At 41.1% G+C, this 13,144-nt stretch overlaps 2 protein-coding genes across 2 annotated transcripts; one reads left to right on the top strand and one right to left on the bottom strand.

Moving 5' to 3' along the window:
* Positions 1-76: 76 nt before the first annotated feature.
* Positions 77-3,431, top strand: kctd10 (potassium channel tetramerization domain containing 10). Its single transcript, XM_071899664.2, has 7 exons — positions 77-329; positions 722-935; positions 1,045-1,214; positions 1,399-1,485; positions 1,594-1,646; positions 1,758-1,953; positions 2,060-3,431. Exons 1-7 carry the CDS (start codon positions 327-329, stop codon positions 2,276-2,278), a joined length of 942 nt encoding a protein of 313 aa, XP_071755765.1. The 5' UTR covers positions 77-326; the 3' UTR covers positions 2,279-3,431.
* Positions 3,432-3,991: 560 nt separating this feature from the next.
* Positions 3,992-12,857, bottom strand: myo1ha (myosin IHa). The gene is made up of 31 exons (XM_071899799.2): positions 12,705-12,857; positions 12,483-12,598; positions 12,071-12,269; positions 11,890-11,970; positions 10,582-10,761; positions 10,397-10,495; positions 10,189-10,302; positions 10,016-10,087; positions 9,751-9,870; positions 9,581-9,648; positions 9,209-9,314; positions 8,992-9,072; positions 8,780-8,871; positions 8,309-8,403; positions 8,151-8,197; positions 7,853-7,933; positions 7,488-7,593; positions 7,198-7,315; positions 6,951-7,064; positions 6,784-6,860; positions 6,632-6,700; positions 6,447-6,531; positions 6,176-6,338; positions 5,997-6,080; positions 5,800-5,893; positions 5,665-5,720; positions 5,447-5,582; positions 5,284-5,354; positions 4,349-4,446; positions 4,158-4,257; positions 3,992-4,018 (listed from the first exon to the last, which is right to left on the bottom strand). The coding sequence occupies exons 1-31, from the start codon at positions 12,855-12,857 to the stop codon at positions 3,992-3,994; spliced, it is 3,102 nt and encodes a 1,033-aa protein (XP_071755900.1).
* Positions 12,858-13,144: the final 287 nt, after the last annotated feature.

The raw sequence follows: 13,144 nt of genomic DNA, 5'->3' as shown, positions 1-13,144 counted from the left end.
TACTCCCCCAATAGCGGAAATGAGCAGACGGCAAATTGAAAACTAAAGCTACTTTCAGTAATATGCGGCTGGAAACCAGTAACGTTTGGTCAGAAATGTTTAAAGCTGGGTGTAGCGTCCCGGATTAGCTTTATTGGATATGTCTCATATTACTTGTTTTTCCACTCGCCCTGCATTTTTAAACGAAATAATGTTGACTGTACCTTTAAACAGTGCACGGGAATATTTACGTCATTTTTAGAAGTGCGCAGCGTTGGCCAGGAAGGAAGTGGGTGTTAGCTGACTAACGTTAGCAAGCTAAAATTTCGAAGTCTGCTGCGGGTTCTATGGTAAATATCTTTGTATCATATCACCAGCCAAATAGTAAAATAATACTAACCTTATGGAGGGAAAATGGTTGTTCTGGTCGATTTCATAAGATAGTTTGATGTCGTTTGTTTCCTACGCTCACTAGACAAATGTATGCTAACGTAAGTAACTTTAGTTAACGTTAGCTTGCTACGTTAGCAGTGCTAAAATCAAATTATCACTTACTGGAATGAGGGACATACGGTCGAAGGTTTTATATAGAGGAAAGGAAAGCCCCTGTATGAGAATACAAAAGGTCCTTCTGTTTTGAAAAGGATAGCGGCAACATTTGGTTAAGGGTTAACGTTAGTCATTGTCTTTGATTGCTTTGATACTAGGTGTAACGTAATGTGTTTTTCTTGCTCTGTCACAGGAAGAGATGTCAGGAGAGAGCGTTGTGAGCTCGGCAGTGCCGGCAGCTACAACCCGGACCACTTCCTTCAAGGGCTCTAGCCCCAGCTCTAAGTATGTGAAGTTGAACGTGGGTGGGGCGCTGTACTACACCACAATGCAGACACTGACCAAACAGGACACTATGCTCAAGGCCATGTTTAGTGGCAGGATGGAGGTCCTCACAGACAGCGAAGGTAGGTTGCTAGCGGGTCTGTTTAACATGTACACAGCATTGAGAGGATATTTGGCCCATACTGCCACAGAGCTGTCAGTAATTGATGTTTCACTATTGTATATCCATAGGCTGGATCTTGATTGATCGCTGTGGGAAACACTTTGGAACAATCCTGAACTACCTTAGAGACGGGGCAGTGCCGCTCCCAGACAGCCGGCGGGAGACTGAGGAGCTGCTTGCTGAGGCCAAGTATTACCTGGTCCAAGGCCTGGCTGACGAGTGTACAGCTGCTTTGCAGGTACTGTGGGGCTGTCCCTTTTGCTTTAGATGGGTTTTGTATACCCTTCATCATCTTTGTTACTGTGATCCACCAGGTGGCGTCATTACTCTTTTATAACATGGTGCATTTTTGCAAATAGAACTGTTTGTTTTTTGTATTGTTTTGTTTTTTTAACGAAACAATTATCTTTTTGTCCTTTTAGAACAAAGACACTTATGAACCGTTTTGTAAAGTGCCTCTGGTGACATCATCTAAAGAAGAGCAGAGGCTTATTGCAACCTCTAACAAGGTACCTCTCTTTCACATACTGTGCCAGTATATCAGTGTTCAGTAAAACTGAAAAGTGCCAATGCATGCTGTTCACAACACAGACTTACAAAATCCTTTGTTTCCACAGCCTACTGTCAAACTCCTGTATAACAGAAGCAACAACAAATACTCATACACCAGGTAAGGCTTTTTCAAGAGAGATCGTAGCTAGCATGTAACTGTAAAGAAGGAACATGGGATGAAATCATACAAGCCGTCATAATAAGTCGTCATCCGGTGTTTTCCCCTCAGCAATTCCGATGACAACATGCTGAAAAACATTGAGCTGTTTGACAAGCTGTCACTGCGGTTCAATGGTCGTGTACTTTTCATCAAAGATGTGATTGGGGATGAGATCTGCTGTTGGTCATTTTATGGCCAGGGCCGCAAAATTGCTGAAGTGTGCTGCACCTCCATTGTTTATGCCACTGAAAAGAAGCAGACAAAGGTAAATGTGCATTTGTAACATGCCCAGACTCAAAAGTTCTTAAGTGAAGATCTATATAATTTGAATATTGTCTAATCTCTTCTGTACCATTCTGTTTCCCTCCTAGGTGGAGTTCCCTGAGGCGCGAATCTATGAAGAGACCCTCAATATCCTCCTGTACGAGTCCCAGGACGGGAGGGGTCCAGACAATGCCTTGCTTGAGGCCACAGGGGGCGCTGCAGGACGGTCCCATCACCTGGATGAGGACGAGGAGCGGGAGCGTATTGAGCGAGTTCGTAGGATTCATATCAAACGACCGGACGACCGTACACACCACCACCAGTGACCTTCCTCCCTCCACCACTTACCCCCAAACCCGTCAGCCCTGTGTCTCTCACCCTGAACAGTCTTTGCACCGCGCTTGTGCCTTACAACACCCAGCGCCTCTCTCTTTCACTTCCACTCTTATTTTACCAGCTTTCTCCAGGAGTCTTCTGCTGAGAGGAGAGTGTCCTACAATAGTTTGAAGTGGTGAAGTGATTTTGTGTGTGTGTGTCTGCTTGTCACCTTTGTTGCTCTGACAGGCCCTATTGTTGTTTTGTTCTATGTGTGTTAGTCATGTTAATTTCTATCACTGTTATCTACTAGTATGCAGAAGCCCATGGCCATGGATGCTTACATTCAGCACTGCAGGTGACCACATTTTCAACTGTGCATGAATGTGACCTTGTGAATGGCAGGAGTTGGCAAAACTGTTAAGAGTAGTGTATTGTCAGTATCAGTTTGTTGTTTGTGGTCCTTTATTACATTACAGCCAGGAGAACAAGAATTATATTATGTAAGCAGCTGAAAATTAATGTACACAATTTTTGCTTCTCCCTATTGTGTTTCTGAGGGGTCTGTTGTATAGGTCATGAGCGAGTGAACCAGGTGATGTACAAGATGTGGCCACTTGGTGACACTGTTTTATTCTTAGAAGATGTTACCAAGGCGATGTTGAAGCCTAGAAGCTATTGGCAATTAATCCTTTTTAAATTTCTTTTTGATAATTTTGATACCGTTCAGATATCACGGGTGGATGCAGCACTTTGGAGAAGTGCCTCCACCATACCCATGTCTGATGAGATTTAGCATTAATCCGGTGTCCCTTCATTCTACAGAAGTGATCATTTTAAAAGGAGGGAACCTGAGCCGTGACCTGAGGTGTTAAATGTACTGGGGTGATTAAATGATGGATGCTGAGGTTGAAATGAATGACTGTAACCAGAGAGCTCCCTGGTAGGAAGGGAACCCTGTCTTGTACAAGCTTTTAACAGGGAGAGAAATTAGACCTGTCCTTCATCATCGCATTCAACAGAGAATGTACTGTTTGCACACAATAGGTTTAGATTGAGTTGAAATATGTCTCTTAACAATCACAGTACTTGTAGGTCTGTTGTACAGATGTGAACATATGTATGTTTTATATTTATACATACTTTATCACAAATAAATTTCTACAAACTTACTTTTGCTCTTGGTGTTTTAATTTGCATACTCCCATTATCAGTGAACATACAAAATTATGATACATATGGCTTCATTGATCTGAAATCAGTATTACAGAGTTCTTTGAAGCAGTTTATGAATAATGCTGTTGAATGAATTAAAATAGCTTGTAGATTTGAATGCTGTGTTTCACTTGCTGACCTCTCACTGCAATAATTAAATCCAATTTCAGCCTTTGCTTTAACAATAGCACCGGAATCAGCATAAACATACCCTTTCTTAAACAATGAATGAAAAACGATGTTAAACCTCTAACCTCTCACTGGATGTTTATGTTCTTCAGTAGAAAAGTACATTCAGTGATTGACCAATAGGTACAGGTACAAAATGTTCTGAGCTGTGCTGTACAGGCTGCCTTGAATCATCGCTGTAAAACAAAAAGGGCTCTGAAGGTGCTGATGTCTCTGGTCAGGTGTGCGTCCTGTGGGCATGTCCATCCTCCCCTCAAGGGTCTCTCCTTGATGAAATATGCAGAGGCTTCTTGTGTGTCCAAGTCTCAACCCCACACACGTCACCGTGTCCTGGCCCGAGTGGACACCTGCAGCGACAAAGACGGTTTCAATCAGTCTGTTTCCCTTTCCCTGCAGATGAATTCTAGACTAGAGCGTCACATGGCACATCAGTAAGCAGACAGTCCCCAGCACACCAAGCCACCATCATAACAGGATGCCACTCACCACCATGAGGTGTCCATTCTTGGCCTTGTACACCATCGGCTCCTGGCCAGTGCTGAAGTCCACAGCACTCTCTTTCCCTGCCTGGATTTCAATCTTGATGCTGAGAATCAATGCAAAAACGCATGATGTTTTAGGTCTGTGTACTTGGCCGCTTGTTAAATCTAACCTCTTATTCTTACAGACAGACTCACCTGCCCTGAACCACTTTGATGACACCCTGTTTGTTAGCAATTATGCTGAGTTTCGTCAAAAACTCAAACAAGTGGTCACACTGCATTACTAGGTCCCCCTGAAACAACCACAGGATCAAATAAAACTGGAGAAATGAACCTTATATTGTTAAAAACATGGCTTTCACATCTGGCTCTGATATAGTGTGAACAAGAGTCTGGCTTCAAAGCTAAGACTGAACTGACTAAACATTTGTAATTCCTACTGGTTTTGAATTGTACAATTGAATCTGGCAATTTGTGCAATATTTTCTTTAACAAGAAATGTTTCCTATCAATAACATTCAATAGGGTAATGTTCCTGCGCCAACATCTGGGAATTATGCAAAGAGAAAAGTGCAATCTTTTTTTTCTGTTATACAATGCAAGCAAAAGTACCATGTCATCCCAGGCAAACAGAACATTACATTTAAAGACAGGAATAGATATGTAATTTTAAGATAACAAAGAGAGGATCTTGGCACTATTTCTGAAGTTATGAAATATTTCCTGTTAATGTTTCCTGTCACCATTAGGCATTTAATATTTCTTCTCTCAGGCCAACTTTGATTGAAAACTACGAAAACTGACACCCCAAACTTTGTTCTGCAAAAGATTGTTCAAAGTACCAAGCTAACACAGGCTATTGACTAACTTGTAAACATGTCCTGCCATCTCATATAGAGATCCAAACATTAGATGTCTGCTCATTTATACTACTAAAACATTGACTTTTAATAATTTGTAAACAGGGGTAGTTTTGGCCAACTACATCTGAAGGTAAAAGGCCAAAACTAGATTTGAAGCCAGACATTTTCATTTACACTACCAAAAAAATCAAGTAAAAGAGAAGCAATGCTAACAAACCCAAAGATCTACTGCATATTATATATATAGATATATATATATATAGATACCTTCTGTTTAGGGTCTTCACATGTTATGTGGAATACAATGATGCTATCAGTCAAATTACTGATGGAAATACCTGAAATGAATCAAGAACGGACATTTGTTAGCACAACATGAAAACACTCCTGAAGACAACTGAGATAAACAGTCATATGGTGTCTCCCTGACCTTTGAGAGAGGTGTACAGCACTCTCTGTTTGATCTTGGCATCATCTATCACATAGGCAGCTGTCTGGGTGAGGATGAGCTGCCGCGGCCTTGGTTTGAAGCCATTCCTGTCGTACTTGATGACTGGGACGCTGTACTGCAGGAACAGAGAATCCCACACGGTGAGTTGTGTTTGCTGCAGTCCTATTTCCTGTAGATCTATCTAGACACTGCGTTACCTTGATTCTCTCGTTCCGAATCATCTGCAGGACCTTCATGTTTATATCTTGTTCACCTGCAAATGATGAAATGGTGTAAAAATAATTGTTCAAAAGAAAATGGCAGTGTTTGTAAATGTCTGCAGCTATACTCACTGATTCTGGTTTCCACAAAGGGCTGAGCAACACTCTGTGGATAGCTGTCCTTTTTTCCCTTGAACATGGAACTGGTGATAAACTTCATCTGAATCTAAAAGGATGAAAAATAGATTGATCAATGTAAAAAAAAAAAAAAAAAACATATGATGGTCCATGCCTGGATAATGTGTTTGATATGTGTATAATGCTGTCACCTGTGCTTTTTTCTGGGGCGTGATTCCTCTCACATACCTCCTCACCATGTTGCGGGTGTGGAGCTTACGCAGGATCTCTGATGTCTGGGGGAGAACGAACATCCAAGGTTAACAGCATTAAAAGAATACAGCAATTTTCATTTCAACTTTAGTGCAAAGAAGTTGCTAACTCTTTGTACCTCTGTCAACACAGCTGGTGAAGATAGCCAGGTGGTTTTATCCAGAACCGTTTTTGGCAGATTGTTTTTAAGCCTGTTCAGCCAATTCTGTCTCACAAAGGCCAGATATTCAGAGTTGTCTGAGGTTTTTGCTTCCCCTCTGGTCATGTATCCTTTAATAAATCTGAAATAAATAGTAAAATATTGTATTTATGAAAAAGTAACAGTGGCCTATATACAGTACAAGGCCTGTGTAAGTTTGATATTGTCTGTGTTTCATCCCCTTTCTTACTTCTTGATGACTTTGACAGCCCAGGCTCTCTTCTCTCTCTCCTTCCTCGCCTGCGCTCCTCTCCAACAAGTTTCAATCTTAGTGGCTAAGGGGCATCAAATATATTACAGCATGTCATTTTCCTTTACTCCCAAAGCAAAAGAGCATTGTACATCTTAATCTATATCATGAACTTTGGCATTTACCAGCTTCTTTCTGTTTTCTGAATTCTCCCTTTGCCTTGTATCCTTTATATTTGGCCTGGAGCCTCGTTGCTGCAATTTCAGATAATAGATGATAATAAATCATTGTGCCAATAATAAGGACTGAATAACTGAATCAGCTGATTTCCACTCACCCAGTTCATGTTTGCATCTCTCATAAGCATCCTCTGTGGCAAAAAGTGTCCTCGGATGACGGATGAATATTTTGGTTCTATAACAAAATTAACATGGTTATTGGTTTCTAATGGCAAGTAGGTTATTTGCTAAATTCAAAGAGCACTTTAGGAAGAGCCGCCCTCACCGTCCCATTTTGTATTCATCTGGCAGGTAGCCCAGATGTTGAGCCAGTACTTCCACTCCATCAGCAGGTTCTCCTCTCCAGTGGGGCCAGGTGGCTGGACACAGGGGTTTATATCTATAAGACGCAGCAAACCACCCACTCAACATGTTTTAAATGGACTGGAAAGGAACCTCTCCACTCAGATGTTTAATTTAAAAATGAAGCATAAGATCCGGTGAGCAGGGATGAGCCGCACTGTCCTTAATACCTCTTTAAGAAGATGTCATATCTGCGTCGATAAGCAAAACCAGCACGTCTGACTCTGAGGTGCTCCAGCAGGCCCAGGTACTTCACTTGGTGCCTGATCAGCGCTTCGTCAAATTGTCCTGTGTGTGTGTGTGTGTGTGTGTGTGTGAGAGAGAGAGAGAGAGAGAGAGAGAGAAACACAAACAGTCAGATAGACAGACACAAAGAAAGAAAGAAAGATCAATTAGTCAAAATTAGACATTCAGACCTTGTTAGCAAAATGGCTGCATGTACTTCTGTTATTTCCAGTACCTGGCTGCTTGGACTCGTTGGATTTGAGACAGCGGACGTACCAGGCCTCTTTAGCCATGAGGATCTCTGTCAGCTTCAGCAGGCTGCTCTTAAACTGGGTCGCCACCTACAGACACAGACTGAGGGTCATAATCCCTAACAGTTCATCTGTCAAACACATATGGCTTATGAATGAGACAAGACTGCCTCTGCCAGAGAACAATCTTCTGTTTTGCTTCAGTGGCCACTCTAAATAAAATGATGTGACACTTATATATGGTTGTAAACTCTGAGCCATTGCACAGTGCTGCTGCTGATACATCACATCAGCTTTGTTAGTGAGGCAGCTGAGAGATACGGAGGGGTCAAACAGGCTGAGTGCTCACCGTTTCCGGTCTTCGCCTGCTGTCTGGGTCCATGGTGGAGAAGCACTCTCTGACAATGGCATTTTTAGACTGACGCATCAGCTATGAGAAGGAGGGATAACACACACAGAGTAACACACACGTACACACAAACTATAAAGTTGATACTCAAGACTCATTTGCCAAATTTACTGCATTCCCCTCTTGTATTATTTACAGTAAGTCTACAGGATAGTTAATAATTAAGGAAGCAGTTGAGAAGAGTCCCCTCCTCACCCCATTCCTTGTCTCACATAAAGTCAGAAACTTGCAGACTTACATCTTTTATGTTTCTGTACAACAGATCATTGTTTTTGTCCAGGAAACCTAGAATGTTACAACAAAAAAATACATTTAGGACATGTGCACCAATGAAAATAAAAAGGCTCAGATGTTTAAGGGCCAAGTAGCAGGGCTTGAGACTGTGGTTTCTTTTACCCACAACACAGTAGGTGACCTCCCCGGCATAATGCAAGAGACGGAAATCTCCCCTCTCCAGAGTCTTGCGTGTCGTTTTGTCAGCCAGTTTGTGCCTGCAGTCAGCGGGGCAGAGAGAGACAGAGGGATGAAGAGTGAGAGGCATTAAGGGCAGAGCCTGAGCCGCCGTCTCTATCAGCTCACTGTCAGCTCCCTCACAAGACATCAGTCAGCAGAACGCTGATGAATGGATTCAGACTTGAGCGTCAAGGGATGGTTAAGTCTTGAATTGCACAATAGTACTGAGATGGGCATTGTATTTGATTAAAGTAATTAGTAGTAGATAGAAAATGAAGGTATGATGCAAGTCTCCATTGCCAAATTGTCACCTTTTTAACTTCTAAAGCTAATAAACCGTTTTTTAAGGAGAAAGTTTTACACATACCTACTTTTGAATTCTTTTTAAATTGTGTGGTAGGTAAGTCAACTCACGTGACAAAGTGAGGGTGACTTCCCATCTTCTCCTCCAGTCTCTCCAGAAAGGTGAGATCTGTGGCGTCTCCTGGCCTGAGACACTCCTCATCCTGCAGAATAATCATTAGCACCGATCACAGTTTCACGTGATATTTTACCTGAGCAACATCTTTTGTTTTACGAACTGCTGTCCTGGTTTGAAGAGATATTTCAGTTTCCGTAGTACTCACCAGTATTGATATGATGCCTCTGTGTTTCTCCTCAACCAGGTCACAGATGATCTTGTTGTTGAAGAATTGTACCGGCTCCCACTGGGAGAATAAATGGAAGGAGCAATAAATGATAGTTTGTGAATGGATCTCTATTCAGAATCCTCAAATACACTCTATGATGTGAACCGCCATTGATTCACTATCACTCTCTAGTTAATGTATCAGGTCAGTTTACCTCAATACCCTCTGCCTCATACTCCTCTTGCTCAGACTTGAGTGTCAGCTGGATAAAAAGCTGCTGCAGCTTCTCATTGCAGTAGTTTATACAGAACTGCTCAAAACTGAAAGGGAGAATAGGCCAAGATCAATTACAGCCATCAATGAGGCCATCACACAAATTGTAAGGAACAGAAAAAAAAATCTCACACAACTTCACAGTTGTCCGGTGCTTGAAGGTGAACTGAACAAAAGGGAAACTTCAGCTACTCTTGGTGAATCATAAATGAAACTATATACATGTCTAAAACAAACTTCATCAGGGTAAAAAGAGAACAACCACAATAACGGCAGTGCCAAAATGTAAACAAAGGCAAAGAGGACTGCTTACCTGTTTACATAGAAAACCTCAAAGCCATATATGTCCAGAAGCCCTATAACAGTCTTCATTGAAGGGTCCTGGTAGAAAATAATACCAAAAGACAATACAAAGCTTTATACTCTTTATACATTACACTCACTGCCTGGGATTTGTCAGTTACAGTAAAGTCTTGTCCTAACCTTATTCTCCATGGACTCATTGATCCTCTTGACCAGCCAGGTGAAAGTCCGTCCATAAATGGCTTTGGCCAGAGCATCTCTGACATAGATGGCATGATCAGTTGTGAAGGGGCTAAGGACCTTTACAGTGAGACAAAACATTAGCTTTATTTCAAACGCTACATAGCAAGTGATAAAAGATAGTATTGAATATTTTAAATATAACTCTGAATCACAACACTGTTTGTCATTATTGAAATTTAAGGCCATTGTAACTCGATCACACCTCATCTGTTTTGGCTTCAATCTTCCTGTATGTTAGTCCCTCTTGGAGTGTTTGAGCATTGACTCCCAGCAGCTACAGAGGAAAGTGATGTAAAGTTATTATTCTTTATTGACTTGACTTGTGTTTTCTAATGATGTCTGGATATCTGAGGAATTATTAGGTTATATTCTTACAGTTGAAACCCAGTGCAACTCCGCATTGTTGTTCAAGGTGGAATGGCCTTTACTGTCAGGCTCAAACTGGACATTCCCCAGGTGGAGAACGCTTGCAATGATCCCAAACAGGTGCTGCACAGAATGAATATTAGTCAGGCACTGACAAACAAGTGGGCAAGAGTGATCCGTTTAAATCAAAGAGTATCTACCATAGCCTTCAACTTACATCAATGTTACTCTCATCAATCTCAATGACCTTCAGGGCATTTGTGACTGTTTTCCAGTCATTTTTGTCATTGATGGAAGACACAATGGCACACTCTCCCTGTCAGAGAGAATAAACATAGTGACAGATTGTCAAAGTGCAGTACATAAACCTAGCCCATAACAGGGTCACAGAGTTGCACATACTTGCGTTAGATAGTTGTACTGCTGGCAGTCTCTCTCCAGGCCGAGCTGCTGCAGCAGGTCTTCCTCTCCTCCCTCCACCAGCTGGTAGAAGATGTGGAAGTTCCTCTCCCCGTGGTTCTGATGGACGACCCGGGACTTCTCCAGCAGGTAGTTCAGGATGTGACCTCCGACTGCTTCCCCCTATCGGTATCAAGTCAACTTTATTTATTTTTTTATAGCCCTTCATCACAAGCAAGTCTTAAGTGCCATTTATTTTGGAAATGTAATCTTAACAAAAGCATTAATAAAGGTAAGTTGATATTCATCAAAGTAGTCCTTAAGTATTTACTTAACTTTCTTCTTATTTTGATTTCTAAGAAAAACAAAATAAAATAAAATGCATTTTGGAAAGTATATTTCTCAAATTTGTTCTTTTTAACTTGTTTTAAAATGTTTTAAAAAATGGTTGCACTGAAAAGACAAGCCTCTAAATGAAAACACATTTTCAATAATTAAGTAGGAATTTCTAAATATTAATAGATTAACTTGCATCTTACATTTTAAACTAAACATTTTATTGTTAAGCTTAGCTTGTCACTATTCTTATTGGACATACAGTATGTTACACTTAATAGAGCTTTAGCCAAAAGGCAGTAACCACTGTCTGAGCCTTTTCCTATATGTAAAGTTACCCACTGAGCAATTTTACATTGATTAGCCGTTTAAAAGACGGCTAAATGGTTATGGTTGTAGAAGTTGAGGCTAAAATGAGACTACATAGGGTATATGTCTTCTGGTGTATAGCCTATGACAAAAAGAAAGCATTATCTTGTACATACAGACTTCTCTGGTACATATTTGTGATATTTATAGCTGTTTATGCATTGTTTAAATATGTAATATTGTATTTACTGCTTGGTCTAAAAATCGGCTATACATTGCCAAAAAGAGCCTGGGCTGTATGAGAGCTCAAGCATAGATGCAACGTCGAAATGACATCTAGTGCTCAGTGGGTACTGAGTAAAGAAAACCATAAATATAGCCACCCTAAGCAATTGTTCCAAAATGTTTTCTGGATACAAGTAGTGCAGCTAGGGAGGAAAATCCTCCTTTGATGCTCGTTTACATCATGGTTGCAAAGAAGGTCCTATTTGAGAAGTTTGTAAGTAAGAAACCAAGAGAGGTTTGTAAGAGATGAGACGAATCTCAAGAAAATATTGGGGGAATTGCACTTAAAGGCCTTCTTAAGAACTTGCTATTTTTTTTCCTAGGTGACTTCTTAAGATCTATCTTAAGAGCACTTTTGTGAGTCCGGCCCCTGATCCTTACCTCACTGTCAAACTGAATGTCCATATACTTCCCAAACCGACTCGAGTTGTCATTCTTCAGTGTTTTGGCATTGCCGAAAGCCTGTGGAGAAACACAAACATATCATACAGAGTGCTGAATGTTTGTATGACATGCTTTTTTTTAGTCTTTCCTTATAGTGACATAAAAGTAACCGTCTGACCTCTAGGACAGGGTTGGACTTGAGCATTTTGTCCCTGACAGTGTTAAGCAGAGTGGTGCTTGGACAGCTGACAGCGTAGTACTGCAGAATCTTCTTGGAGGCCTCCGTCTTCCCTGCTCCGCTCTCACCGGAGATGAGGATGAAGTGATTGTTGAGCTCTGTGAGCATGGTGTGGTAGGCGTTGTCTGCCAAGGCGTAGCTGCAGGGATGCAATGCAATCACAACATTTCACAGGTGAAACATGCTGGACTGGAGAGCATGAGTTATTATCAAGAGGATTTCCACATTTAAGTCAGGTGTGTATGTGCTCATAAACAGCTTGTGAAACACACAGATACATACTGTACATGCACACACACACACACACATATAGAGAGATACACATATTCATAATTCTCATATATACACTCACATGTGTGGTGGCAGCTCAAAAAAGTTGACACCCATGTAGAGATCCATCTGTTTGCTGCTGTAGATATCCAACTGTTTGTAAGGATTGACAGACACTAACAGAGTGCCAATGTAGGTCTACAAGTACAGACAAAGAGAATGAGTTCAAAAGATATCACTTTCTAAAGATGTACACACACATTCGTTAACAACAGTGTTTAAATCAGTCAGTTCCCAGACTCACATAGATGAGGTCCTCGCTGAAGCGTTTCTTCAGGTTGCTGAGGAAGGCCGTGTCTGTGGTCTCATCCAGAAGCACAAAGTCCTGGATTCCCACCCGGTCCCTGGCAATCAGAGCCCCCTCCATGTCCAGCTGACCCTGGGCAACAAGTTGCATCAAGGATGTTAAAGGAGATAAATGCAAAGCCTAAGAGCAATGGCAATAACCAACTTTCTTGAGTCTGAGTGCTGAATTCCTGCACTTCAATACCATATTCTGCAGATTTCTATATTTCTAAAACAACCGTTTTGTGGATTACACATTCAGTATTTCATAGTAAACAATATAGTTTATTAGAGTTAATTAGAGTTTATTAACTATAACTTTAGTGGAAGCAAACTGTGCCACAAGTTACAAAAATAAATGAATCATGTTTTGCATGCGTAACGACGATATTCAAAATT

Source organism: Centroberyx gerrardi, chromosome 8 (assembly GCF_048128805.1).
Source record: "Centroberyx gerrardi isolate f3 chromosome 8, fCenGer3.hap1.cur.20231027, whole genome shotgun sequence".
Taxonomy (NCBI): Eukaryota; Metazoa; Chordata; class Actinopteri; order Beryciformes; family Berycidae; genus Centroberyx; species Centroberyx gerrardi.
This window is presented reverse-complemented; position numbering and strand designations above follow the sequence as displayed.